Source organism: Ptychodera flava, chromosome 5, assembly GCF_041260155.1.
Source record: "Ptychodera flava strain L36383 chromosome 5, AS_Pfla_20210202, whole genome shotgun sequence".
Classification (NCBI taxonomy): Eukaryota; Metazoa; Hemichordata; class Enteropneusta; family Ptychoderidae; genus Ptychodera; species Ptychodera flava.
The window spans coordinates 28,918,338-28,943,106 of NC_091932.1; the positions used below are offsets into that span (position 1 = coordinate 28,918,338).

At 38.1% G+C, this 24,769-nt stretch overlaps 1 protein-coding gene across 3 annotated transcripts in view; it reads left to right on the forward strand.

The window, feature by feature from the left end:
• Positions 1 to 4,566, forward strand: part of LOC139133447 (monocarboxylate transporter 13-like) — a 9,988-nt gene extending 5,422 nt beyond the window's left edge. For all 3 annotated transcript variants that reach the window (XM_070700045.1, XM_070700047.1, XM_070700046.1), the window contains exons 4-5: positions 452 to 1,234; positions 3,015 to 4,566. In XM_070700045.1, coding sequence (XP_070556146.1) covers positions 452 to 1,234; positions 3,015 to 3,181 — 950 coding nt within the window. In that variant the 3' untranslated portion in view covers positions 3,182 to 4,566. The remainder of the gene's footprint in view (positions 1 to 451; positions 1,235 to 3,014) is intronic.
• Positions 4,567 to 24,769: the final 20,203 nt, after the last annotated feature.

The following is a 24,769-nucleotide window of genomic DNA, read 5'->3' on the forward strand; positions in this document are numbered from 1 at the left end:
AAACTTCTCATCTTCAAAGACTTGTTTCTGGACCGCAGGGTTTCATATACATACCGTGAAATTTCCCTTTCTACTTGTCCCTTGTGCCAAAGAAAAGTAGGTCACGCATAACAGGAGGATTATGTCATTTTGTTTGTTAGTCAACAACTCTTGACAGCAATTATGAGGAATAAACACAAATAACATAATTGTGTGTTCATTTCGCAGAAAAAAAAACATTGAACATTTGACTGTTACGTAGAATGCACCCGAGGGACAGATATTCAGACTCTCAAACTTTTCCAGGATTCTTTTGGTACACCACTTGTGGGGGCTCAGGTTGAAGTCTTCTAAGTATAGAGTTACGAAATGTTACAACGGGATGTGTCAGACCTGTCTTTATGAAGTCGAAGTGTTCAAGTTTTGTTTTTAAAGTGTCCCAATAAACAAAAATCTCTGTCCTTTCTTTCAGACTTTGGCTTGTCGTTGTCTTATTTACCGACCTTCGCTCTACTCGGAAAACATTTCCAAAAACGACATGGTTTAGTCAACGGACTTGGATATTCAGGTTATGGACTTGGTGTGATGGGCTTACCACCCCTCTGTCAATTACTCATCGAGCGTTATGGATGGCAGGGAACTGTCATTATTCTCTCGGGAATGTGTGGAAACCTGTTTGTGGCAGCGGCGTTTCTACGCCTACAAATACCTATGGCAAAATCCAACAGAGAGAACGATACCGACAGTGCCAAGAGAGGGCGCCTGTGCATGCGCCTCACCCGTCTGCTCGGTTTTCACATCATCTGTATGAAACCAGGCATGATCGGCCTCTTATTGGCTGTCGGCTGTACCGGCGCTTCGTACGGAATTTTCGTCACTTTTTTCATGCAACGGGCAGACGAAATCCGCATCGAGAGAATGGATGCGTCGCTCTTAATTACGGCATTTGGAGCCGCTTCATTCCTGATGAGACTGGTACATGGCTGGTTCATCGACCTGAGAATTGTGTCACCTGTATGTGTTCTTATTGGAAGCATAACAACATGGAGCGCGCTTCTCCTGGCGTTCGTCTTTGTAACCAACTACTGGGGCGTCATGACACTAAGCGTGCTCCTTGGACTCGCGAGTGGTTTAACGAACTCGCTGCCTTTTGTAGTTTTTAAGGATGCAATAGGAAGAAAGCATGTGGCAAGTGCGTTTGGACTGTGTCTCGTTTCCATCGGACTTGGTAGTTTAATCGGGATAACAATTGCAGGTAAACAGCAATGGTGCAAAGAATAAGTTGAAACTTGTTTTAGAAGATCGGATCCTCTTGAACCTAATTTTATTAAATTCGCCATTAGGGATAAGTTTTATTTTTCGTACTAAGTCTTTTCAAAAAAATGGTGCGGTGAGATGGGTTTTCATTTAACATCACTTCTTGGTTGTTTTACCAGATCTATGTAGCTTCCATTCACAACTGTGACTGCGTTATGTGTGTCGGTACATTGTCTATGTTGTGTTGTGTTGTGTTGTGTTGTGTTGTGTTGTGTTGTGTTGTGTTGTGTTGTGTTGTGCTTGTGTTGTGTTGTGTTGTGATGTGTTGTGTTGTGTTGTGTTGTGTTGTGTTGTGTTGTGTTGTGTTGTGTTGTGTTGTGTTGTGTTGTGTTGTGTTGTGTTGTCCGCTTGTCAATATAGCGGCTGTATGTTATGTCGTATGGTACGTATCATTCATGACTGAATTTCAGTCCAGACAAGACTTCATAAAAATATGGAGTAGTTTAAATTGAATCGTTGGCAATACGGGAACTATACAATAAATTGAGGTGTTGTCAACACTTTATACTCTGCGAAAGTTGAAACTTATTGTGGAGGAGGTCAGATGTAGTAAAAACACCGCCAGATCCGCCCAAACAACGTTTGTAAACAATATGTACCGGAACCTAGCAGAATTTGTGGATGTATGGTGTTGTTTTGACAATGCCTTACCTCCTGCAAGACAACAGTTCAACTTTCACAGAGTCGATTTCTTTGTTATCATATACCCATGCCCATATCGTTTCATCCTTATGACGTTTACGTAAAATATCAGCCGTGATATTTTATGGTAAACGTCGAGATATGCACAATAAACGTCATCAGTTATGACTTGTTTTTGAATCCCGGTATTTTCCCTTGCTGTGCGTTTGGAGGATTTGTCGCGCGTGCTGTTGACTTCTTCATACTTTATGGATTGAGCCTGTTTACACAAATATCTGTATTTATGCGCATGGCGGAATAAAAGTAAAGTCTCATACTTTAAGGTTTTCCCTATCATTTGCAAAATTCTGGGCATGGGTACATGATAGATAGGTTATTACACAATATCGCCTGTTCCCTGAGTCGTATCAGCATTCATGCCATTTGTGCTACATCAGACACTCGAATTCGTCTCGTATCTGACACAGCACAAATGACACTCATACTGATACGATGATACTTTGTATTCGAGTGAGGAAGAATAAGAAAAGCTATTTGTTTTCTTATTACAACGTGAACAAAATCACAAGTTATAGCTAGTTCCCTTCAATGATTTCAGATGATGTTGCCTGCTAACAACCAATCTCTAGCGAGAAAGGGTACTGTTGACTTGAAAATTTAGATAGAGTAAGTTTCAAATCAGGGCACGGGTCAGTCATGACAACTCAACAATAAAGCTAAATCAGGTGTAAGTAACTTAAAGTCATTTTACTCAAGATAACAGCGAACAAGTGGAGATTTGATTATGTTGACTACCTCGACCTGCGCCCAGATATTGCAGTTACTCAAGTGAGGAAAATCTTGAATACTTTTGAAATCCAACACAAGGAAACATCATATTTGAAATGTCTTCAAAAAGTATAGAAGCGTGGAGAATATACGCAAAGTATCTCTCTATAAAATGCAGAACATGTTGCTATCACTTGTGTTGGAAGTGTAAGTGAAGTTATCATCTGTTTATAGATATGGATATGAGTGCTTTTGTCGTTCTATTTTAAATCGTTTTAAAAGTAACATCGTGTATTGTGTTCACGCAGGGGCCCTGTATGACATGACTGGAACCTCTGACGTCACATTTTACTCGGCTGCTGCATGGGGATTTCTGCACTCTGTGATTCTCACTACCACCAAGATATTCGGAAACGTCACACCGAAGGCTGACCATGATAGGAGATGGAGAGCCGATGACAGCCAGCGCCAATGACCTGTATGAAGACGCGCATCTGGAAGACAATGGACTGGAGACAACATATTATCACTATTGCTGTATATACACATTGAACGGCCATTGGGAGAGGTGGGGGGGGGGACAGCATACATTTCTATGAAGGGATTGCAAGTTGCTAACAAAGGCCTATAGGGAAACAAATATGTGCTTTCACCCAATGTGGCAAGTTAATATGTATCTTGAAACTCATCCCTTTTAGGGATTGACCATATCCCATGTCATCTTGACATGGATAGTTGACGGTTAAAAAAATCAACAGAGTAAAAATTGCCAAGTATCCAATTGTAGCCATGCTGACATTTAAAAACAAATATTCCCATAAAGGTAAGCCGAAAATTGTGTGAAAATCTGGTAAAAAGAACAAATATTGATGCTACGCAAAATCCTTAAACTTGACATGTCATTTTTAAGGAGGAAAATTGCGTGTGGAACAGAAGAATTTACTATTAGGACTGGCTTCAAAAATCCAGTAGTGCTTTTGATCAGCTTTGACTGGCAGATACATGCTTAGTAACTACGACGGTATTCATTCGTAACAAGCTCTATTTCAACGTTATTGGCTTTGTTTGAATATTAGTCTTAAAGGGACAAAGTCGGTCATTTTTCATGAATTTTGTTTGATACGAGATACTGCTTATATTGTTTGACATGTTGAAAGATAATGAATGGGTGACCATGCATATATTCAACCCCGGTTTTAGACAGGATTACATGAAACCATCGCTAAAATTAATGAATGGTCATGACCATTAATTCATTTTCAAGTTGCTTTAAATCGACCAGACAAAATAGTTTCGTTTAAAGGCGTGGTTTAGGCGTCAGATTGTCTTGCAAGGAAATTTACTCGCCAGATTACAATTTCAATGGAAAACAGAAGGTTGTGATACCTTCATGATCCTCTTACAGACTAGAACAAACTCGATCCCTGGGATTGAGTTCCCTACCTTTAAGGCACATTTCCTTGAGCATTGAAGTATAATAAGAAGGATTGTAATATCAACATCCACGTAATGTATTTACAGTCGATTTCATTTAAGCTTGCTGTTTTAATGCCTGAAACCCCTGTCTGTGTTCATGCAACACACAGGAGTTTACACAACAGTTATAACAAACGCCCCCCGAAATACTGCCTCAATAAAATAATTATTACAGTGGACAGACTTAGATCTGCTTCCCTGGCAACAGGGTGTAAGGCAATGTAGGGAAGAAGAATGCAAGATTAACGATGTAATCGTAATCTGCTTTATGTCTGGAAATTATCTCTGTCTGTCTGTGTGTACATATATACTTATCATATTTTCAAACATTGTAAAATTACTAACTACAGTCTTTCATTAGTAAAGTCTTTCATAAGTCTCTAAGTGTGCAGTTTCTCATGGAATTCTTTCTCACCACATGTTCCTAGGAATGATCATAAGTATTTTGCAATATCACTGGCTACATGGTATTTCTGTCTCCTTCTCAAGGTGCCGAAGTCTTGTTTTTGTTGCTGTATAACCACAGTGTTTCTCTTAACTGAGTAAGCCGTTGAAAGTCCCTAACACATGATCTTGGAATAAGATCTGTTTGGAATAAATCAGTATCGAGGTTTCTGCTTGTGTCAAGCAAAAATATGATGGCATGGTAACATATAATTGCAGTGAAAAGAACACGAACAAGTTAGACGCTCACTATAGTTGTTGATACCGACATGAAATTAAACAATCTTAAACTGCTGCACGTATATCAGAAATGCAGTTAAATATCTCTTCGACTAGATAACCTGGAAAGGACAGAACAACAGGTGTTATTCCGCATGAATCAGTGATCTTACTCTGTAGGTATTTCACAATTGAATCACCTACATTGAGGCAAGCGACACTTGGCATGATGAGTATTTAAAGCTTCTACTCAAGCATAATATATGAAAAGTTATTATAAAAATGTGAAATGAAACGTAGGTACAAAAAATATCGGAGTGAATAAAAAGCTGGTCTGGCCTGTGATAAAATGCTAAAAATGGGAGTCCAGAGGAAAAATCCAAAAATCCAATGAAATTCAGTAGTAATCAATAGAATCAGCTTGGGCTGCAGACAAACTGGGATTTCTGATTGGAAAGATGTCAATCAACTCTAATACCAAGTGAACAAAAATTAACGTATGGAGTGCAAACTTGAGTACGTGAGCTACCTCATTCTAGGCTAGCCAACAAAGCTAGCATGTCTGATTTTTGATGGACAGGGATATGTCACGGATTAAAGTTTTTGATAAAATGTCGCGTGACCAGAGTAACCTTTGACCTCTATTTTACTACTGGGCCTTCAAATCTGTGACCAGTTTCAGTTGTGCAATACAGCTGGGGAGAGTCACTCTTTTCTGTACAAAATAAAACTCTTGAAAGGTCACTTTTTTATTCACCAAGTCATTCTAAAAAACACTGGCCCTCTCTCCCTGTAATTTCTATCCAGTCCTCCCGAGTAGACTTTGTGAACACATGTATCGCACGCTACCACTTCTTGCATATAGAGGGCGTCCTTGAAGTACTAATGGTAATTTATCAGTGCAGATGAATCGATTAAATTAATTTGAATGAACATGCATTTGTTTCTAACTTAAACTGCAGAATGTGAATCGTGAATCGAGAAATGTGAATGTTGAATAGTGAATGGTGGCACGTGGGGCTTGAATTTGGGTACCTGAGATGGTGGCCTTACACAGGACGAAGCAAAAATACAGCAGTACCTGGTGTAATCAGTGAGTGCAGGTCGGTCAAAATTAATTGCTTGGATTGACCTTGGTGATGAAGCTTGCAATCTACATATTTTGAAAGATAGGCATGTAATTCGTGAACTTGCTACAAATGTGATAGTTTATTTCCATTTGTTATTCTGGCTTTCGTTTTCCTGTTTGCCATTTCCCTACTTCTGGAGTTAAGGTGTCTGAACTCCATAGGAAAATATTGGATATCATCTCAAAGCGGAATATCTGGTCATTTCATATCATTTTATTATTCAAGATGGAGGAGATGAGAAAAGACAAATTTATTTAATCTAACTTTCCGCTCAGTTTGCCACAAGACACAAACCATACCAACCCAAATTTAGTAAATCCAACCACAAGTGTAATCCATGTTCAGAACTTCTCACATGACATTTGCGATACGGACCGTGAGAAATCAAACAAGGCAATGGCTTTTCTGGTGTTGACCATCGATGGGAACCTTGGTCATAAACACTTCATTACCAGGGGGAACACTTATTATAAGATGATGGAGTTTTGCCGATGACGTAATGACTTTGCATTTATGTCATCTACCCAATAAAAAGTACGCAAACAAACTATGAATGTCTCGTGTAGTCAATACTTTGAAGATTTCGAGTACCGCTGAGCAAAGCCAAACGAGTAATCCTAAAGACGAAGAAGAAGGACCTCCGTGTTGCCATGTAATATTCTGAAATTTAACACCTTGAGAGCGCCAGATTGTGAACTTGCGGCAGTACATTTTGAAATCACGCGGAAACCTGATAAGGAAACAGCGAACTCGGTTTAAAATGGCTTTACATCTTGAAATCAAAGAAGTTACGTCGATATTGGTAAATATAGTTTCCGTTTTGTGAACATTCTTTATTTGTCAACAATGGCTCTGTATCTGCGAAAGATGTGGGAATAGAAAGATAACGGACAATAGTCGAGAGGGGGCGCCATACAGTAGTGCACTCAGGATGATGGGGACCAGTGATAAAGAAAACATCTTAATTACTGTCATCAAAATGAATTATTTGGTTCATAGTCGAGAACTGTTCAAAACAGTACGGTCCAGACGAAGTATATTCATCGGCCTCTGATATGCAGTCTTGTTTCCGACCAGAGGTACTCATGCTAAAACAGTTTCAATCCGTCAAGGCCTAACCGATGAAACTTAACGGACAATGGTTATCGAAATGGTCTACTTCTGCTCCACCTATCGCACACTTCGGCCCTGTACGACATTCCGATAACAATGTTATCAGTGTGAGGTTTATCGGACGGAATAATAAACTGATTTACATCTTGCATGTCAAATTGACATCACATCGTTTATCGTATGAGTAGCCTAATAGTTAAACGTCATGTACGGGAACTGACCGTCATACAAGGTTGTCCATATTATTTTAGTGCCTTGCCTTTTTTTTCACAGTAATCGACGATTTTTCACATCGTTCTCCAAGCTCTCTTTCAAGGGAACTTACGTGCCTCACTTTAGCGGGTTAGCATGTGATTTAAATTCGAATTGGACCAATCAGAGTGGGTAAAGTAAGTACAGGTAGTATTCTCTGCCCACGAACGGTATTTCCTGCCTCGGCCCTCGGTATTTACGTTACCGTTGCGACTCTCGTCCCAAGGGGAATTGACATCGACGAGTTTTGCCCTTTTTTTTTTCTTTAGAATCGGTTCACGATTATTTTAAACACTGTAAATTTCCCAAATGTTTGATGCCAAAATGTGTCAACTGGCGGACTTTAACAATATCGTTGCACGATGCGTATTCTTTGCTTATGAGCAGATTTAAGAAATACTGTAACTGCGCATCCGTGGAAATTTTCCCGCCAATGTCCAGCGTGGGGTTGTTTGCCAAATTCCGAGACCGTTTACACGATCAATACGTCAAAATTACACTTTATCTACACGGTTAAAGTACAGGAAATAGATATCGCCGATTTTCAGCATTTTCAAATGCCAGTGATTTCAATAAATTAAAGAGTGGAACACAGTAAGAGCAGATAATATTCTCTGCGCACGAACGGTATTTCATTTTTTTTTCTCAGGCAATTATTTGGTGTTTTATATGCTGGACTTGAAAATAGGATAGTTGGACAAAATGGCAAGCACAGATGCTTCTCTTGTGAGTTATTGGAAAGGGTGAGTATTCAGAGAGAGTGGTGGACACACATGATAGCTTACTCCTCGTGGCGAAGAGGGGTATGCTTTATTTCATGGGTGGTGTTGTATTATAAACTTTTTTGAGTATCATTTATTGGCTATACTTGTAAAAAAATAAACAAAAAACCAAATATACAAACAAATATCGTTCTTTATTGACAAACATGAATACAAATACATCTTTTTATTGGTTCTTTATTTTATATAAAAATGACTATACGTAACAAATAAGTAAACACGCATGAATACAATCAAACAAACGATCGGAGGCATAGCTCCTTGTGTTTATATTGCGTAAGTCATACTAGATTCTTAAATTGGAAGAGAATTTCGGTAACGTAAATGATATTAATTTGGTCCCTACATTCATTTTTCTCAACCTTTCAAATGTGCCTTAAGGAATCTGTTCATTACCTTTTGGAAATCGGAAAGTCTTTTTTTCATGAATGACATTCAATTTGATGCTATCAGCCATTTGCCGATCGGCATGCCTCGTTGAAACATCGCTGCCAACGCACAAAGGGGAGCGTGTGTCTTTGACCCGTTCTGAACATGTGCTGACCCGACACGGAGAACTATCAGACGAGACACTCTCCCCCATCAATCACGCTTTTCCGGCGTACACTTCAGTCGTGAACGATTGAACCAGTCATCGCTATGGCAGCCGTCGTTAGAATCTCCAAGTGCCATATAATACACGAAGTAGGTCTCTGGAAGCGGCGCTTTGTTCGAGTACGTGACTTCTCAAACACTGCTGCAACGCTTTATTGCCTGTTTCGACTCTCCCTCACGATCTCCCATTTTTCTTCTTTTCAGTTGAATTTTATCCATTAATTGCTCCTTCACGTTGAATGCGCGTGTTAAGCACGGTACATTGGCTACTTATAGGCCTCAATGCAGCTACTGTAGACCCCTGCGTGATTACAAGAAAAAGGGTATAGCAATGTTTTCAAACCGAGAGAAAGGCCACTGCCCTACAAAGTATCCGAAATTGGAAAGCGATAAAAGACCCGCGCTACTGATAATTGACACTTGTAAAGTGTCATTGAGAGAAATACATTTAACTCTAAAACTGGCTAGTTCGATAAATAGCATTCTGAAGATCTTGATTTAGTTTGATGAAGAGAAAGCATTACTCGTTTTGAGTGATTTAACTTCAGAATGTGTGACGAGTGTTCACCAAAATTGAACTCTTTCACCTTTCCAGTCATAAAAAATATATATATTTTGTCATCGTCACTTAGAAGGGTTTGTGTAGTACAATGTTGGACCACTGTTTTCTTTTGTTACAAAAGAAAGTCCCCCCGATATGGAAAGGTCTCTGTGAAACAACGCCAGTTTATTTATTTATTTATTTATCTATTTATTACTCTTTTAATGAGCAACTGATTTACTGAAAGTCATAATATTCTTCGGGCAAACAAACTTACAGTATACGAAATAAATACCAAGTAAATTGAAATGAGCCACGGAAAAAGCAATAAAGAGATATAAATACACATAAGATTCCCCCAAAATGCACATGTTTCTGACAGTGAATTATTAAATATACCGAAAAGGAAAAAAATTGTGATGGAATATTTTTCTAGACAAACTCTTTTAAGAGAAATTTAAACCTCATTTCGGACTTCTTTCTGTGAATAGTGAGTTCAAAACTTTTGTCGCTTGATAATGAAAACTTTTGACTGCATTAAATTGACAACGTTGTTCATCAAATTTCTGTTGAAAAGCTGAACGTGTGTGATAAGTGTTAACATTACTTTGGGGAACAAAAACATTAATAAGGAGCGTTATTTTTAACACTTACACAGTGACTGCCACAAGTAAAACATTCTCTGTATAACTGACATGACATTGAATCGAGTTGATTTGTCTAAAAAGCTAAAATCAAAAAGTACAGTAATGCTCTCCTTTGCAAGGTATAAACTTTATCAATATTATTTTCAGTCGCGTTACCCCAAACAATACAGCAATAATATAACGCATTTTGTATCAAACCATGATATAAGGCAACAAGATTACGAATAAGGATAAAAAGACGAAGTCTACGAATTAAAAAAAGTCTCTTACAAAGTTGTCAACATGAATGTTCTTGGACACAGTCTCATCCAGAGTAACGTTCAAACTGGAACCATACTGTACACGGAAAATATTCGTACCAGCACTGTGAATAAAAAAATCGGTCACAATTTTCTTTAACACGTCCCAACTTGTGAGGGATCATTATCAAAAAAGTTTATACGCATTGCACTAGTAGTGACCCGATTCAGATTGGAAGAATGTCATTGTTCCAATCTTACATTTATATCCATATGTAAAGAGTTGGTATTTAGTCGGCTGAAAATATGGTTTGACCCCAAAAAATCGCTACAAAAGGTTTCTCAACGGTTTTTTTATAGAGTCAAATGTGCTTAATAACATAGTAAAAGTCTACCAAAATCTGACCACCGGAAACGTGTCATTTTCAAGATGGCGTCCAAGATGGCCGCCATATACTTAAAATGGCCATATCTACTTAAATATTAAACCTAGACAATTTCCGAGGGTAGGTAGTAAAGGGAAAGCAACTCCACACATCGTTCATATTTGGGTTGTTTGCGTTTTGTGTATGAAATTGTGTATAATATAAGTGTATATCATGTTTGGCTGTTTTATGTAAAATGTTGCTTAGCCATGGTGAGACGTACCCGTAATCTACGTGTCTTGATGTTACTCCGCACTGGAGCGGAGAGACTAGTGTGACACTGCGATCCTTTGGCGCTACGTTTCGAAAACAGAGTTTTCTTCATCAGTCGCTTAAAATTCATTCTTGATTGGTGAGACGTGTCGAATGGTTGATTGTTTTTATTTGGTAGTATGTTATTCCACTTACGTTTGTTGTTCAAGTAGGGAAGCTAGAATGTCTACTGTTTGGTCTTGTTGTGTTTTTTGTAGGTTCGTGTGAACCTGAGTCTTGTAATTTTTCACTAAATTGTGTGACTTTCTGTGTAAAATGGGTTTCGTTGTTGCATGTCCTGATGTATCATAATGTTCCACCTTTGATCAGACCTTTGAATGTTGCTGCCTGATGGCATGGGTTTCTTCGTAAGAACTGGAATGTTGGTTTTGTGTGTGTTTTTGGTGTCGAGAATGTTCTATTTGTTTTATCTCATTCTGCTAAAATAATCTTAAAAAACAAAACATTTGAATTCAACGATGAATTGTACTGGCAAATATTGGTTGCTCTATGGGGTCTCCCTCGTCTCCGAAATAGCAGATATTACATTTCATTAGACAGAAATGAGAATAATACAGAAACACAAACAACAAATACCGACCTGGCTGAGGTTCACCGACGACGTTTTCCTGATTTTCATCGGAAAACAACACGAACTCAATGAATTCATATCAAACATTAACAAAATGCATCTACTTTCAAATTCTCGTTTGAAAGCTCCTCTCAAGAAATCACATATTAAGACCTGACTATCTACAAAGGTCGTCGATACAACAGAGAGAACATTCTCGACATCAAGGCACATACAAAACCAACAGATACATTCCAGTTCTTACAAAGAAACTCATGCCATCCGGCAGCAACATTCAAAGGTCTGATCAAAGGTGGAACATTACGATACATCAGAACATGCAACAACGAAACCCATTTTACACAGAAAGTCACACAATTTAGTGAAAAATTACAAGACCGACAATATTTGATCGGAATCAGTACATACCAGTATTGATACCAAAGATCAACAAGAAATGTTGTTTCTATCTGTTCAGTGCAGGAAAATTCTAAGTTGATGTTATTGACAATGATTTAAGAGGGACAGATCATAAAAGCAGAAAAAGACAGCTTGAACAACAAAAAGAAAGAAAGAACGCCACCAACAATACAGTAGTCTTCATAACAACATATAGCCCGTACATCGAAACGACAAAAATCAAGCAAGCCCTGACAGAAAACTGGAGTGAACTTGAAAAAGACGAAACACTAAAAAAACTGTTCCAAAATCAACCAATAATCGCATATAGAAGGAACAGAAATATAGGCGATACACTTATAAGCGCCAGACTTCACAAAAGCGACAACAGCTCGAACTCAGGTTCACACGAACCTACACAAACACAACAAGACCAAACAGTAGACATTCTAGTTTCCCTACTTGAACAACAAATGTAAGTGGAACAACATACTACCAAATAAAAACAATCAACCATTCAACACGTCTCACCAATCAAGAATGAATTTTAAGCGACTGATGAAGAAACTCTGTTTTCGAAACGTAGCGCCAAAGGATCGCAGTGTCACACTAGTCTCTCCGCTCCAGTGCGGAGTAACATCAAGACACGTAGATTACGGGCACGTCTCACCATGGCTAAGCAACATTTTACATAAAACAGTCCAACATGATATACACTTATATTATACGCTTTCCCTTTCCCTTTACTACCTACCCTCGGAAATTGTGAAAATCCACATGAGCAACATGTTCCGGACGAAGAATGTGACAGTGATTATTTTTAATACATGTGTAAATATGCATATTATGTGACTTATGATCACTTGCCTATAATCTAGATATGGTACAAGGATTCCTAAACCACTAAAACATGGTGGTAGACACATACATCACTATTCTAGGTTTAATATTTAAGTAGATATGGCCATTTTAAGTATATGGCGGCCATCTTGGACGCCATCTTGAAAATGACACGTTTCCGGACCATCCGGTGGTCAGATTTTGGTAGACTTTTACTATGTCATTAAGCACATTTGACTCTATAAAAAAACCGTTGAGGAAACTTTTGTAACAATTTTTTAGGGTAAGGTCTTACTTTTTCATAAATGCAGCCGACTAATTTTAAGATTGTGGAAAATCATTAATTAAAATCACAAATACACCTAATAGCCTTATTTAGAGGGCGAAGAACCAAAACTTTTGATAATATTCTAATTATCTTACTTGCAGAAAGCAAACGTGTTTTCTACTTTTCCTCTCTAAAGTATGGAAAGAGACAATTTTTGCCTTGCCAACATAATGCACTGTTTTTATTATTTGCAAATGAATCCTATACCAAACTAAACTTCCATTGTCAACAATAACATTGCACATAACGCACATAAATAATATTACACAATGTAGTTGAATATAGGCATACGTTTATTTATTTATTTATTATATATTTATTCATATTTATACTGGTTACCTCCCTCGGTCAAAATGTACTGACATCCAGGGAGGATCAGCATTTGTAGGGAAAACAAACAACTGTTTATATTGTTTAAAAAATCATGTAAAACATATAAAGTTTAAGAGCTAATAGGCCTTTAGCAAGACTGATGAAAGTCTCGTTGACAAAGGCGACAAAACACTATACCTTTGCATAATGTGAACTACAAATTTTATATCTAAGTCATAAACATGGCAAATAGTAACGCTACATGTATTTTCAAATAAAATGGTTTCCCTGTAAACTAAGATACCTTATAAGTTAATAGAGTGGACACGTCTATGAATGAATGTAAAGTCAGAACAGTTGAATCGGTTACAATGTGCTCATATACCAAATACATGCAGCAGCACTAGAGGGATCTGCTATATCGGGCATTATAACAAAATCTGGTTTATACCAGTCTAGCCTGCGAGTACACATAAAGGTTTCTCTGTCGGGGCCCTGCTATACCTTCACTATATGAAACTGAAACAGAAGACCATACATATATCGGTTTTGTTTAGTCTCTATACTCCTATCAAGTCACGTCAAAATATATAAACACGCAAATGACCCATCGGAGATTATAAACCCTACCTCAGGGCAAAAGTGGACTCCTTTGACGTTACTGAAAGATAGAAATGATCTAATTGAGTTTTCAAATTTGGGAAAGTTTATGCAAACTGTGTAACGACGGATTACTCATCAGGCCAGTCACTGGGGAGGGGGCTTATCTCTACAGCGTTATGACACGAGACGGTAATTAAACCGCAGACAAACGGAATTATTGTGGCGAATTTACCACATAGTTACCCCGAAGCGATTCTTGCACTGGCCTTGTACACTTATCAAACAGGCTATTCACCAAAACGGGACGATCAAGTCCTCGGGGCGATAACATTCTTGCCGTACCAGAGATGTGTCTGCAATCTCTAGGTCATCCCATCTTCGTAACTAGACTGACAGGCAGAATACAACAGTCTGTCAACATGTGTCGGCGCTTAGACACGCCGTTTCTAAGGTAGAACGCGCCTTGGGGACAGATATTAGGACTCTCAAACGTATTCCATTCTGTCCTGATCTATACTACTTAGGGGGTTTATTTTGAAAGCTCTTAGTGTAACAAAACATTTTACCGGCTTAGTTTTTCGAAATTCAAAAAATTTATTTTTTCCATAGAGTTAATACAGGCGTGTCGGCCATTTTGAATCGTAAATATAGGTAAATAAGGGGTTATTTGTTTCTTTAGTACCAAAATTTGCGCTATCATCCCCGATTTTTATTTTTGATTTTGAAAGAGAGTGGTTGAAAGATTCCTTAAGGAAAGTTTGAGCAAATGTTTAAGTCTTTCACTTTCGAGGCGCATACTACCTTGAGTTGACTTTCGAAATATGGCGGTCGCACATGTGCTTTGATGCAGTGAGCTTCAAAATATTAACGATGTGGCGAATCAAGACTTATACGTCCGTAGGGATGGTCAAATATATTTTTCTATCGGGCAAATATGTTAAAGTGGTTGACAGTGAGTTGTGCAAATTTGACCGACCAGACTTTGAAAAGAATTATTTTATCGCCGAACAAACTAAAACAAAAATTATACAAGTTTTTAAAACTTACTGCCGTATTGTTTCTCCAAACGTTACTACTGTAAACGTTGTATTACATAATCTTTCACTAGCAAGCTTATTTCAGGAGATTTTGTTTTACGAATACGTACCAAAAAACTCGCAAAAGTAACGTAATGAGAAGTAGGACAGACGATTTGTAATAGGGGCGTCAACTATGAGGTCTTTGGTCAGTGACTGGAGGATTGCTTGAGGCAGTAAGGAACGCCTCGACTCGAAAATGAAAGATTTAAACTTTTGCTCAAATTTTCCTTAAGGTAGCTACATACCTTTTAGACACTTTCAGATTTTTATTTTTTTCTCAATTGAACACGTCCCAAACCCCAATAAAGTATACATTTTCTGAAAGCCCTGATATAGAGCTATCCGACCAAGCACAGTACACGGTCATTATTTGCATAGGAGTCACGTGACAAGCGTTTTGCTGAACCTTTCAAAAACCGTTTTTTCCCGCCTTATGCGAAACGCTGCAAGATTTCCAGTTGAAATTTCTTCATTGAAAAGCCTTGACAATATCCTTCAAAACCGTGTCTGCGATTTTCTTTATATGCCTTTGTTTTTTTTAATGCGCTCTTAAAGGTGTTAGATGAAGGTGCTTTTCAAGGAATTTTAATTATCACGCCATATAATTTGAATGGAGCCTCCGGGAAAAAAATCGCAGACACGGTTTTGAAAAATATTGTCAAGGCTTGCCAATGAAGAAAGTCTAGCCGGAAATCTTGCAGCGTGTTTGCATAAGGCGGGAAAATCGTTTTTTTGAAGCTTCAGCAAAACGCTTGTCACGTGACTCTTATGCAAATAATGACCGTGTACTGTGCTTGGTCGGATAGCTCTATATCAGGGCTTTCAGAAAATGTATACTTTATTGGGGTTTGGGACGTGTTCAATTGAGAAAAAAATAAAAATCTGAAAGTGTCTAAAAGGTATGTAGCTCCCGTAAGGAATTTTTCAACCATTCTTTTTCAAAATCAAGAATACAAATAGGGGGTCACCGTGCAAATTTTGGTATTAGAGAAAAAAATAACCCAATATTTACTGATATTTAAAATTCAAAATGGCCGCCATCCCTGTGTTAACTATTATATAAAATTAAAATTTTGAATTTCGAAAAGCTAAGCCCGTGAAAATTTTCTTACACCAAGACGTTTAAATTGAACCCTCACAAGTGATATATCAGAAAAGAATTCTAAAAGTTTGAGAGTCCGAATATCTGCCCCCTACCTTAAGAACATACGTCGGATCTTTCTTCAATGCTGAAGATACTAGTACCCCTTATGAGTCGATGCAAGGTACGCAATGTTGCATAGTATTCTAAGAGATTATGGAAATGACAGAGTGTGGGGCGGGGAGGAGGGGAAGGGGCTATAAAATATGCAGTTAGTATTACCAATCTCCACAGCATCTACTGAAATCTAGCCTCATGTTGCCAGGAACATAGAATGAAATCATTCGTCATTGCGGAAACAGAGTCGATGTAAACATAAGGTGGAAGTGACTACTCAAGCCAAAAAAGGTTCGCTCAAAGATACAGAATGCATTCATCATTTACCTTTGAAATCACCTGCTGCATGAGTTTTATGATAACTGCCTCGGATTCAATTTACTGATAATGGTTGAAAATCCATCATATGCGCAAAATCGTTTTTTTTTTTTTTTAACGGAAGCCACCGTACACGTAAGATCATTTAATGAACAGCGAGATATGATATAGGCCTAATTCAAGATGGCGCATTGTCGACCTACTTCGTGCGGAATGTGAGGTTAAACGGCAAAATCTTAATAATATACTTGAACAGAGAAATTAATCACACTCAACAAAGTAATTGGCCACCGCAAGAGGGTGCTTCATAGTGAAGAACTGCTCTTTTACTGTTTTACAAACACTCCAAAGACAGCTTCCATTTCACGCGGTGAATTGAAGCCTTTTTTCTCTATGACTAATAAGGGCCCAGAAGAAACGAATCGAGCAGACCGTTATTATAAACAGTAAAGTGCGTGACCGTACCTGGTTGTATTCGTTCAGATAGGGTAGAATTCTCCCTTTAAAGGCCAGTGGCTTTAAACTTTGACGATTTTTTGTTCACTATTTTCATTATCCAGGAAAATTCTTAATATTCATTTCACCAAAATATGTCGAAACATTTATATTTTTAGTTTATCACTGCAGCCACTATGTGTATCAAATGTAATGTTATATTTGCTTCTATTTGACAATAACAATGCAGTTTACACACGTACAGGCTGAGTTGACTAGCTGAATACTGTGAATATCGACACGCTTTGGGCAGTAGAAAATGAAACCTATAGAAATCATACAGAACAAAAAAAGGAAAAAACACCAAAAGTTACAGCTACTGGCCCTTCAAAAGATAAGGACTGTATATCATTAAAGTTTTACTTATTCTTTTGATTTTTATATTAATTAATTTATTTGTTTATTTGTTTGTTTATTTATTTATTTATTTTGTGTTCATTTTGTTATGGCATTGTATTTAAGCCATTGAGCAATTTAAAGCTTGACTCGTATAATATGTTTGTCACATTTGCATTATATACACAGGCCTTATGGATGCCATCCTCCAGTCATTGGACATCACTCCACATATCGTATGGGCCATAGTCGAAATTTTGTCTGATCGTTTTAAAGAATAATTTGTTCAGTCAGGCTGACACAGCCGGTACGGTAAACTTCGTTCTGTTTGTACGAAAGATGGCTCTATGTTTGAAGCTGGAAGCCTATTTCGCTCAGTAATCATAAAAACGCGCAACGCGACTTTCACGCTTTAAAATCAGGCAAAAAAAAATTAAACAGAAAGTTGTGAATGTATAGTAACGTTGCAGGTAGATAAGAGATAGCTACAAAAAGTCACGAAAAGTTAAAGTTCATTTTGAAAAAATTCAAGAACGGTAATAGTGTTTTCATATTTCAGCAAGTTCTGACGGCAAATGCACTTGAAAGACATTGTTTATCATTTCCCCAGATGTTATCTCCGATAAGTCAGAGAAAATGCCGATTGATGTAATCCTTTGAATGTCTCTGTCCCACTTTGCCAAAAATAACATATGCATGGCAGAATTTTATTACTTGCCGTCGCGACTGCTGCTGCCTGACATCAATTGCAAATAAAACGATATTGTAAGGCTATCAAAGATACGCTGTTCAAATAGGTTCGGCCATCGTTAAGAGTGAGTGCTCCCATTTTGCGTATGATCAGATGTTGTCTAACATACTAATGACAGCCAAAGTGGGAAATATCGTCTGGGCCGACGTTGCGTTGACTTTCGCCGCCATGGCGGCAACAAAAATGGAGTACGGAGTTACTTCATTTCAATGTAGTGTACATTTTACTTGTGATTAAAACAAGCTGGGCGCGGCGCTAACACAACGTGTATGACCCAACTAGGCCGTCAAACGTGATCGTTTCATTCAATTTATCTGTGTCTCTTAGCCCCTTCTGTCCTACATTCCGATTCTATCGCCATTTTCTGTCGGCTGATTAACTTATCGTTTGCAATTACTGACGACACGGGGCAAATTCCACTGTATTGTACGTACCCCGTCATTTCCACCGTTCGTTACCCTGTTTTCGAGTTGTGAACTTCCGATAAAGTATACGACGTATACGTGACTGACTCAAGAAAGCGGAGTAAACCTATAGACAGAAAGTATTGCATTTTATTGAAGCCACCATTAAAATTAATTGTCTTGTCATCACATCTTCTGAATGGGTCGTGCGTGTGTGATTTATGTGGCAATCAACGTCTGCTATGGCGCTGACATACAAGGCGATCGAATTCTGACGGAATAGGGCGTCTGTGCCTGTCGAGTCTTAAATTTGTGCTGCATGCAGTCGGAAACGGTACTTTGAAACAGCTATAGAAACACACATTATACATGTATGTTACATTATACTATCATTGACCTAGGTGTACATAATTTTAATAAATATCATGATAATTCTGAAGGATTCTTTTTTCACGATAAATTAGGATCCTTATTATCTTATCACCTTTATATACTCGGTTTTTTATCACAAAATGTTTTCTTTCTCTTCTATCTCATTCTGTTGCTTGTTTCTCCTCCTCTATCTCTCTCTCTCCTTATAACTTTCTGTGTTGACCTGTATGCTTCCATACCCCTACGTGACCATTTCCAGCTAATTCTCAACTTTTCGTCATCTGTCTGCCTCCATGTTTATAATGTTTATTTACTCGTCTGGTTTCATATCTGTCAGTCTGTCTGTCTGTCTGTCTGTCTGTCTGTCTGTCTGCTTCTTTCTATATGTTCTGCCTCTGTCTGTTACCTAGCTGTTTGTCTCTGTCTCTGCTGTGTCTCCAATTAGACAATGTAGCTGTCTGACGGCTACCAATGTATGCATGAAATGAAGAGATTACACTGTACGTACCTCTCTAGAAAAGTTAAGTCCCTTGTTCGTTTACTTTTCGACTCAGATTTGAAGCTCTCCGTCACGCAACGCCAGATAATTGAATTCAACATCTTGCTGACTCAGAAAAATGCGCGAATAGTGGTCACTGACTGAGCTTCTCTCAAAACCCTAGTCGTTATTTATGCCCACCCGCGTGGGTTCCACTCTCGTTCTCAGCGGTGCCGTCTTACGTATACGCGATTGCGAAAGCTTGTAACAATTGTTCTCTATCGCAAGGCACAGTGGTCCCGGTGCATTGTGACCACCGGCACCACCTAAGGCAAAAAACGAAGTCCTTGTTTTCTCTCAACCAAATTGCAAATTGAGGATATCATTTCTTAGAGGAAAGAAAGTCGTTCAATCGGAGAAGTTTATTAAAACGGCTGACCCGAAGCTTAAACGTGTCGGTAATGATGCGTACATGCCAAAATTGCGTGCTGAACCTGGGGAGAACACAGGAAAAAAGTATCATTGGATGTGGCACCCATTGGAGCATGATTCATTTTCGGTGCGAATCAGAACTTAAAATTGCTTATACTGACATAAAAAGTGCTTGAAATGATAACGGTTTCCGATGTAGAATGAGACAAATAATGATAACATTTGAATGGAAAGGATCGAATTCACACATCATACAAAGACGAGCTGAAAGAAATCCAACCTTTGCGGGGCATTCTGTCGATTTTTACGTGATCGAAACGCCCAATTACCGTGTAACGAACACACAACTCGTGGTGAATGGCCGCACCGTGGCGTCGCGAATTGCATTGTTCCAGTGCAAACTTTAGAATAATTACCGCGCCAGAGCAGCCTGGTTCTGAACAATCTCACTGTGCATATTGCGAGGTTTGAATTGTAGAATTGCGTGTGAAATAAGTAATTGGCCAATGCGGTACGTGAGAGATTCCCTGAAGCGGAAAGTTTGTGGTTTCCTTGGAACTGTCAGGGGCCATCCACTTCTCACGCTCGTGGTAAATGTGCAGTACACCCTTCAAGTTGTGTCGTAACCGCTTCTTGGACAAGGCTAAGGCTAGATTCATCTCCCCGCGCCTCTCTCTCACACGTCAATCATTCAAGTGTTCAATCCTTGTGTGCTCAGACTGCTCCGGGCTGTTTATCAATCCATCAATCCGTGTACGTACATTGTACGCAGAGAGAGAGAGAGAGAGAGAGAGAGAGAGAGAGAGAGAGAGAGAGAGAGAGAGAGAGAGAGAGAGAGAGAGAGAGAGAGTATCCTGTCACACATTTATTTGTTTTCAAGTAGGGATTAAGTTCAGTCTAAAAGTCGACAACAAAGTATCTATTCTAAAAATAACTACATGGAGGATGAGCAACACTTGCATAAATGCCCATAATTTTTTAAAGCCTATAGATTACAGAAACGGGCACCATAATTCTTATTTTCATGACTGACACCAGAAGCGTGACAGACGATTTACAAACCCCCGAAATAGTTTCATAAATTTCTTCAGAAAAAAGCGATAGAGCTGCTTGCAGAAATAAAAGAACACAATTAAAAACTATGACCACATGTATCCGATTTTTATGCAGTTTTACAATGGACTTTTACTGCTGAAACATTTCTTTTTAGGGCCTCACATGAAACCACAATAAAAATGTTTAGCAACCCTCAAGCAACTGAAATGAGAACGTGAACAGGAAAAATATTAGAAACAATTTTTCCGATTACTGTTACAACAGCTTTTTTATGTTATAAATGCTGACAGAATATCTTGATTTTTTGTGACAAAAAGAGGAAGATATAGTCGTTTGTCAGGGGGTTTCGACATTATGTTACGCCATGCTTATGTTGAAGATCACAAAATGGAACACGTACAGTGTGAGCAGCCAACAATCATGTCTTACCACAAATATATTCATGACAGAGGCTTGAAACACTGTACTCGGGGTTATTTACTTTTAATGGATCATTCCGTGTCCAGGAATCTTAGGAACTGACAGTCAATTATACCAAACCTCAGATATCAGTATCACGGTTAATTGCTCCAGTTTCACGCGGATACAAGTTGCTATAAATGCCAAAAGGGTCGGCACACAACCAGGTCACGGCTGTGATCGATGACAATTTATGAAACTTGCATGTCATATAATTACCAGTTTTGCATTTAAAATGATAATTTTTTCAATGCAAAAATAGAAAAAGAAAAATTGGTCTCGATTCTGCATATAGAGTGGCCGAATACCGGCCTTGGACCAATTTTCCTCCCACTCGCAATCAGAGCACGGATGGAATATTTTTTTCCGAGAACGAATACTTATTCTTCATTCACAATCCAGCACTCCTTTCGTGAGTGTTTGATGTAGTACGCGCCACGAAATTGAGAGACTTAAAACCTTTGCCCAAATTTTCGCGATGACAATTTAAACCATTCTCTTTCAAAATCAGAAATGAAAATCAAAGATCATTGCGTTAATGTTGTACCGGAGAAAAATATAATTGCCTAACACTTACCGACACTTGAAAATTCAACATGGCTGCCACACCTGAGTAAACTCCATGAGGAAAAGTTAAATTCTCGATTTTCACAATAATAAGCCTGTGAATATTTTCATTTCTAAACGAAATGAGCCCAAAAAAGTGATAGACCAAAAAGCATTGTAAAAGTCTGAGAGTCCACATATATATATATATATATATATATATATATATATATATATATATATATATATATATATATATATATATATATATATATATATATCCGAGGCACACTCTACCTTAGTTTGACCATTCTATAGTCCACTATTCTGCATCTTGGCTTACACGTCGTGTCCGTCCATAATGCCATTTACCGTGATCGTCTCTCTTTCATCGATAGTCGCACCCGATTGTATTTGAAAGTTGTTGGAAAGAATAAATCGCGGCAAAATTGATCTCGTCATCGAGTCTACGGTCAATTAAACCAACAGACGAGACAGCATTATATAGGAATATCATTTTATTAGCACAGCATAGTTTTTACGACCGGAATGATTCCTCCTTTATTGCACTTACCTGTCTTGAATGAAATATTCTTTGTCTTAGAAATTGTTGTACCTTCTATCAGACAATGAATGCACTGAGAGTCTTTCCGTTAACTTGAAATCATCTCGACCAAAACTGTAAATTATTCTGCATACTAAGCGGTAAAGCGAAATCGAAATCTCATTGCCATGGGTAGTACACATCCAAAATCTAGTCTAAAATGTTTTCAGTCTGCCTATCATTTTCCAAAAAGCTGTATTATAAGAAAAGATTATACTTTTATTTCATCCTTGCTAATCTGTGAATCCTTTGGCGACGTCGATAGTCAATATACTGTATAATCCTATTACCATAAAAAGTGGACGAAGAAAATATAACGAAGCAACAGCACACGACGAATTCCTCATTGGATTACTTATATATGAGAATTTGAGATGTAACAATCGCATGGTTCTTTTCTACATTAAAGAATTAATTTTCAGTCGTGCATGAGCGATCAATTATAATTAAAAAAGCTTACAGAGATATCTAAACACATATCTTGTCAATGATAAATCTGAAGTGTCTCTGTTATGATCCCTGTCCTAATCCCAAAATGTCATTAGACAAAATGGTCTGCGAAAACCATTTATATAGGGGTTTTACAGCTCATGTTACAGGTGAATAGATAGAGGAAATACTATTAAATGTTATAATAAACTGCGATTTCATATTTTTTCATAAACCGCATTCGTGATAAAACTGGTTTATCCTTTATAATGGTAATTTCTTAACAGCCGACATTCTCTTTCCATACATTTGTGCATTCTTATAGAACTCGCTGGTTGTCCAGCCGTTCACGGCTACTTTCAAAGTTTAGCCGCCCATGTATGTGGTATTGCGCAATCTTTTCAACGAGAATCAATTATCTAAGGGCCTGTTGGAGAAATAGTACCCATTTGATAATTATTGAATTGATTAGAAATTCCGAATCATAAAAAGGAACATAAGAATGATACAGTTTCTTCCATCTTCTGTATTTATTTGATCCTGGTAAATATTTTAGCATGAAGAAAATGATTTTGTGATGACATAACATGATGCTAGGATATGATAATATTTTCTTTTATCGAACTTTAAATTTCGTAGTTTCAGTTAAAAAGGCAAAATTCAACAATACATCATTTGCATGATACTCTTTTAAGAGCGCTGAAAATGAAATTTTAGTTTTGTTTTGGTTTTTCTTTGAATAACGTTTGTGGGCTTTCATGCTTTATCGGTTGTATGAAACTGCCAACAGAGATTTTTCCTTTCGGGACGAACAGCTCTAACTTCTATCTAATTAACTATGTTTCTATATCTCTTCTTGTCCCCCATAAAACACGTCGTTTTAGAGTGGAACAAAAATCCACATTTTACAAACACAACAAAATACTGAAAAATACATCAACATTGACAGACTATGGAACTTTAACCTCTAAGAATCTGTTTTACATTCTTCACTGGGCGTTATGTGTGCAGCCGTATATTGATCTGAGGGGTGATTCATGTTCACTGGGCTGAGTTTCTCTCCTGTCACCATTTCAAAAGCATCCTCGATGGCGAGTCTCTGTTGGAATCAATACTCGCTGGCGCAACGATTCGTTGTACCGTGCACGCACATGGCCAAGACATCTAAATCCAGCTAACGGTATCTTCGAACCATTTTCAACGCGTCCTCGCAATAGAAACAGCGCCAATTGGCAGATTATCAAAGGAAATGGGTAAGGTCTACCTTGAAGCTTGCCCGTTGAATCAAACTACAGAAGAGGAAATATATTGAAAACCTTGTCCTCGTGTACCATACATTTTCGAAGTTGTTATTTTTTTATTTAAATAATGGAATAGAATATTGATGCTATTTCTTATTATCACTTTTTCATCACGGAATTGATCGCGATTTTGATTATGATTGATTGACTCAAAACAGATCGATTGCTCTTTCATATGTCTCTTCTCAATCCTGGCACAGCTTGTCGATGAAGCATGTAATGGGAGCAAGACACAACAGACTTCGCTGTTTCAGTAGGGAGTCATGCCAAGACCAACCGGTAGATTTTCTCCGCTCAGATACGTAAACTCTGCTGGCAACATGCTACTTCTCGGAAGCTTACAGCTTACTGGTGACATTATTGCATCATTTCAAAACGTCCAATCAGATACAAGATAGCCACATTCATTCAGACTCCCAGAGTTGCCGTGAGTCATTGAAATCAATCAGCAGTGACTTCAGAGCTTGCTGCACATTGGCCAAGAACTCATACCAGACAGCCAATCATGTCGACAATAGCCCTACTTTTGGACTCCTTAAGTTACTGTAAATAACGATAATCTACCAATCAGATATAACCTTCCGATCCGATGCACATTGCTAGAATCTGTTTGCAGGACGATTAAGTCTCAAGCAAAT